This window comes from Brassica napus, chromosome C6 (assembly GCF_020379485.1).
Source record: "Brassica napus cultivar Da-Ae chromosome C6, Da-Ae, whole genome shotgun sequence".
NCBI lineage: Eukaryota > Viridiplantae > Streptophyta > Magnoliopsida > Brassicales > Brassicaceae > Brassica > Brassica napus.
This window is the reverse complement of record NC_063449.1, coordinates 35,824,243-35,830,242: the sequence shown is the minus strand read 5'-3', so window position 1 is coordinate 35,830,242 and position 6,000 is coordinate 35,824,243. Positions and strand designations below refer to the sequence as shown.

The following is a 6,000-nucleotide window of genomic DNA, read 5'->3' as shown; positions in this document are numbered from 1 at the left end:
AATACAGAATATCACTGAGCTCTTAATATAAATATATGAGAATGACCACCAAAACGAAGACATCAAGTAAACAACGATGAGCGTCACTCCTTCTCTCATCTCTTCTTTGAGGTCTTACTCTCTCCTCGGAACCAAAGTGGTCACACCAAGAAGCGTTGTTCTTCAACGGCGGCTCTTGTCCACATCCTATGTTCCTGCTACCAAAGCTGCATTGCCGTCGTCGGCCAACGACGTTGTTCCCAAAACGCCTGCGTCTGAGATCGTCTCCATCTTCTACACCGCCATTAACGTCAATGATTTAGCCTCCGCCAGAGATCTCATTGCTCAGGACTGCGTCTACGAAGATCTTATTTTCTCATCTCCCTTCGTTGGCCGAACTGTGAGTCTGTTCGTTCTACTTTTCTTTTTTTTCTTTCGAAAACGTTACTTAGAGCTAATGTTCTTGATTAAACCATGACAGGCAATTCTAGACTTCTTTGGAAAGTTCATAGATGCAACAAGTACGGACATGCAGTTCGTGATAGATGACATTTCGAAAGAGGACTCTTCAGCTGTTGGGGTTTCATGGCATCTTGGTGAGCTTCCAGAACTCACCCGTAAAAAGTTCATATATACTAGGCTACAAGGCTTTGAAATTCAGTTGTAGGAAAAAGTATATTTAAAACCATTTAACACATCAATATGTTTTCGTTGGACCTTCGGCGACAAATGATAAATCTCATTTTTAGGATCCAGAAATGTCAAAAACTTGCAAGTTTAGCCTGTTATCCCCATTTTTAGATTTAAGTCCAATTATTTATGTTTACATTGTGGTTGTTTAAGGCTTGGTTTCTAGGAAAGTTTTGTTTTCAATCGATTTTTAAAGATATCTACGTCTCTAAATGGTGACCAAATGAATGAATGAAAATAGTAAATTTTTCTTCATTCTTTAACAAAATTTTAATATATTTACGGTTATGGTGACCAAATGTGATTTAATAGACCCTACTATTCTAACAAAGAATTTTTTGACAGAATGGAAGGGAAAAAGATTTCCATTTAGCAAAAGTTGCAGCTTTTACCGGTTAGAGGTTATTGATGGCAAGAAACAAATTGTGTAAGCACACTCTTCTCTACATATATAACTTTGCCACTACATCACAGCCAAATGACAGTAGTAATATCATTTTGTCTTGTGGGGTTGTGTGTTGCAGATATGTAAGGGACTGCGTCGAGCCTGCAATTAAACCTGGAGAAAGTGTTATTGTAATATGAGCTACTACTATTAATTTCAAATTGCCTGATGCATTTGAAAATGCAAGCTAATGTAGATTCAAACATCTTTTGCTTTTTCTGTGTTAGGCTGCTGTCAAAGGAGTTGCCTGGCTGCTCAGGAAATTTCCTCAAATTGCTGATCGTTTCTGATGGAATTATGATGCGGCTTGCTTACTAAGTTCTTACAAAATAAAATTACGAACGATTATAATCTTGCTTGATCTTCATCTACAATTTTCTTTTCTATACCATTAAGTTATGGTATGTAGTACTTGTGCCATGCACAAATTTAAATGTTACGGTAAACGAAAACAACTTTTTAAATTAGAAGAGTGAGCAATATTGATGATCGATTTAGCTTAATACGAAAGTTATCAACCTGTAAAACTAGTGTTCGTGTAGAGTTTTGGTCATAACATTCTATTCTTGCTCAAAGTGTTAGTGTTGAGAGAATAGAAAAACACAAAATCAAACCCAAATGAGCCACAAAAACGAAGACAAGCCATGATGAGCTTCACTGCTTCTATCATCTCTTCTTTGGCGTCTCCGTTTCTCGTCCCGCTCCAAGATCTTCCTCCTCCCCCGGAAACAAAATCTTCAAGCCAACAACAGTCACTCGTTCACGGTGGCAACTGTTCCCATCTTGTAGTTCGTCTGCAAAGGCAGCTGGGGAGTTGGAGCCGGCCAAGGAGATTGTGTCCTAAACGGCTCTGACATTAGCGTCTGAAGCAGTCTCCAGCTCAACGCCACCATTTACGTCCATCATTTATCCTCCATCATTTTCATCCTTTTTTTCCATCATTTTCATCCTACTTCTTGAAGAAGTTCTTCATCTGAACTCTGCTCCTCATTGATGGCACAACCAGCAGCGTCTTTCATCAGCTGATTCAGACCATCTAACAGGGGATATGTCTCACACGCTCGAGGGCTTGATGCGTCCCTCACCGAGAACAGTATAAACCCAGAACCTGTGTCAATCCAAGCACTCCCAGGAGCCTTTTTCACACCCAAGTCCCTCATAAAACTCCTCACTTCAGCAAGCTTGCTCCAAGAACCAGCAGCTGCGTACATATTTGCAATCAACACATAGTACCCCGGATTCTCAGGCTTCATCTCCAGGAGCTTTTCCGCCGCCCATTCACCAATCTCTGTGTTCCCGTGGATGTGGCAAGCGTTTAGCAAAGTAGCCCACATGGCACTAGACGGCTCATATGGCATTCTTTGAATTACATCCATGGCTTCCCCCAGGAGACCTGCTCTGCCATAGAGATCAACCATACAAGAAAAGTGTTGAAGACAAGGACGTATGCCATACTCACACTGCATCTTCCTGAACAGCCTTTGACCTTCACGGACTAACTTGGAATGACTGCATGCTGACAGAACAGCAACCATGGTTACATGGTCAGGTTTAATACCGGACATGATCATCTCTTTGAACAGAGCCAATGCAACTCGCCCTTCACCTTGATTTCCATATCCATCTATCAAGGAAGTGTATGTTACCTCGTCTCTTTCCTTCATCGAATCAGATATTCGCTGTGCAGCTACAATTTCTCCTGATTTTGCATAAACATCTACGAGAGAGTTCCATAGCATTGTATAGTCCTTGAAGCACTCGCGCCTCAGGATGTAGCAGTGAAACTCTCTCCCGTGTTGTAGGTTTGCAACCCGAGCACAAAGAGGGAGAATGCTTGCAAGCGTCACAGAATTTGGATGTAGGCCATGGAGCATCATGTCCCTGAAAAGGTGAGAAGCTTCTTCTGATCTGTTCACTTGCGCATAACCGGAAATGATAGAGTTCCAAGTACTCAAACTCTTGTCCTCAATCTGTTGAAACACTGTAAAAGCGTGCCTAAGGTCGTCGCATTTCGAGTACATTGTGATCAACGTGTTTCGAACATTGTCAATCCCATCGTAAGAACAGCGAATTGCAAGACAGTGAATCTCTTTCCCCAACCGTCTTGCTCCTAAGAGCGAGCAAGCCTTCAAGCCAATAATCACAGCCACGTGGTCTAACCCTGTGGGGAAACTTCTCATCCTAGAGACCAAACTCAAAGCTCCTGCATAGTTTCCTGTTTGCAAAGAACCTCCGGAAACAATATTCCAAGTTATGACGCTGACTTCTACACCTGAAAACCACATCTGATCGAAAAGCTTAAACGCTTCACTCCACATGCCTTCCGAAGCATAACAGCTTATCACTGCATTCCACGAGACAGCATCTCTTTCAGACATCATATCAAACAACCTCCTAGCAACACCCACGTTTCCAAACCTTTTATACATAGAGATCAACGCATTGCAGACATACACGCTACCCTTGTGAGAGCTAACCTCGATAGATCCATGAACCACCCTTCCAGACGCAAAATCTAGTGTTTCACCACATGCCTTGAGAACAGAGGGATAAGTGAAGGCATCGGGTGTAATTCCCTTCCTCACCATTCTCTTGTAAGCAGCAATAGCCTCCTCGAAAAGCTCGTTCTTGGCATACGAACCGATGAGTACATTCCAAGGCAAGGGATGCAAAATGCCTGAGTTCTCGGTAATTGACTGAGCTTCACTGTGGAGGTTAAAGGAAGAGTAAAAAGTAACCAGCTTTGGGACTAAAGCAGGGTCATATTCAACACCAGAGGAGACACAGTGAGCGTGAACTTGCAGCCCTGAAGAAAGTGAACGAACTTCGACGCAGGCGGATAAAAGGGAAGCTGCGGATTGCAAAAGGAGATCACTTGAAGAAGACTGAAGACGAATGAGAGAAAATGCTTTGAAGGCTTCATGTAAACGACCGTGGCTGACGTAATGTCCGAGTGATTTGAAAAGACTCTCAGTCAGCATTGATAAATGTGACTGTGTCAGTACGTAATAACATCAACAAACTTGACAATGTCGGGTATGATGAGGCCTCCAGCCTCGAGGAACTGTATCATACGTGGCATGTAATCATAACTGATCCGAACAATAGAGAAGGCAGTCTCAAAGAATCTTCTGACCCTCCTGAAATTAAATCAGAAGGATTAGGCTGCGATAAGTTGGGGGAAGTTCACTGAGGCATAGCGTCGAACACTTTGTGTGCTGAACATGCCACATACGTGCTTATAGATCCTCAGGGTGTATCCATAGCAGAAACAAGAGATGACGATTGAGAATTCAGGGAAAAGGAAGAAACAGAGGTTTGAAAAGGATAAGCAAAGTGGAAGAGGCCGCGGGAGAAACGCAGATAAATAACGTCTGGAGACGAAGACTCCATAGAAAACTTGCTTGTTGGCTACTCAAAGAGAACATTACTGGTGGGTCCATATTGATGTGATAGGCCTCTCATCAAAAGGCCCATGTTTAAAGTCCATTGTGATTACCTCTGTAACAAAATAAAATATGAATTTACTCTTTTTACAGAGTTAATTCTTTTTATTCGTCATTTTAATTCTCACTTCTAAAATAGATTAGTGTTAGAGTACAATTCAACTTTATTATAAAGTTTCTATTTTAGAGAAAAATGTAGTGATTCATTGGGGATATAGTCTAAGGCGTATGTATAAAATAAAATATGAATTCATTCTATTTATAAAGTTGTTAAACTTATTTATTTTTTATTTATCATTTTAACTTTAACCTCTGAAATAAATTAGTTTTAGAGTACATTTCAGCTTTATTATAAAGTTATTATATTTTGAAGAAAAATATAGTGAAGTCTAAGGCATATTATTCCTTTTGACGTAAACATCTCGAAAATATCTCTTATATATAAAGCACAAGTTACCTATCAAATCAAAATTTGACATTTGGCAAAAGATTTATAAAAAAAATAAAAAATAAAATAATTAAACTTTTTTCATCTCTTATTTTTTTGCATTAAAAACAAAATAATATTTAGATAAAAATAAACATGATCGTGCAACAATTACTCAAACCACCACGATCATTTTTTCCCCACTATCCTTTTTTCATCCTCTTATGTCTCTCAAATTCTCTCAGATTGGATTAAAATATGAGAAACTACCAATCGATCAAAAACAAAATATGAGTTAATATTCTCCTTCTTTGATTACAAAATCTTGATTCGTAATTTCATATTGAATGTTCCGAGAGCCAGTGCTGAGTTCAATTTATAAGTAAGCATCGCAACAACCGATACATATATAATCTCTCTACTTTGTACAGTTTTGTTGGTTTGGCGGAGCGGAACATGCGTTCTAGAACGAAAAGAAAGAGAGAAAGAGGAGAAAAGATAGAAGTTAGCAACAAATGTAAACGTGGTAGAAGTCGTTTGATAAAGATAAATGCTCTTCGTATGTATATCTTAATAAATAAAGTTGACTTGACTCTCTCTTCCTGCGTCCACGTCATCAGGTAGAAGAGAGTGTTTTGCGCCACGTGACACCTATTTTTCCAAACTATTTTTGTCGTTTATTTGGGTTGGGCCACTGGTGACTGCACTATTTCAATGGTCCATTAATTTTCCCTTTTATTTGGTTGCTGGGAGCGAGATTAGTAACATTAAACTTTTATTTTAATTTTTTAACTAGACCCTGACCCGCGCGCCAGCGCGGATATGAATTTTCAGTTTTTAATTATTTATTTTATTAAATGATGTATTTGTAATATTCGTTCATATTATATTCATTAAGTAAATATTTTTTTTTGCATCTTAAACTATCTATTTCTTTACGAATGTGTGATATCATATAAAAAATATAAAAAATGAGTATAGAGTTAATTAGATAATTTTAAAAACAAAAATTT

At 39.1% G+C, this 6,000-nt stretch overlaps 2 protein-coding genes across 2 annotated transcripts; one reads left to right on the top strand and one right to left on the bottom strand.

Moving 5' to 3' along the window:
* On the top strand, nucleotides 1-1,505 carry BNACNNG07930D. Its single transcript, XM_013837853.3, has 5 exons — nucleotides 1-379; nucleotides 461-575; nucleotides 1,015-1,096; nucleotides 1,194-1,245; nucleotides 1,342-1,505. The coding sequence occupies exons 1-5, from the start codon at nucleotides 77-79 to the stop codon at nucleotides 1,402-1,404; spliced, it is 615 nt and encodes a 204-aa protein (XP_013693307.1). The 5' UTR covers nucleotides 1-76; the 3' UTR covers nucleotides 1,405-1,505.
* Nucleotides 1,506-1,594: 89 nt separating this feature from the next.
* Nucleotides 1,595-4,548, bottom strand: LOC106397269 (pentatricopeptide repeat-containing protein At1g71490). Its single transcript, XM_013837852.3, has one exon. The coding sequence runs from the start codon at nucleotides 4,093-4,095 to the stop codon at nucleotides 2,059-2,061; it is 2,037 nt and encodes a 678-aa protein (XP_013693306.1). The 5' UTR covers nucleotides 4,096-4,548; the 3' UTR covers nucleotides 1,595-2,058.
* Nucleotides 4,549-6,000: the final 1,452 nt, after the last annotated feature.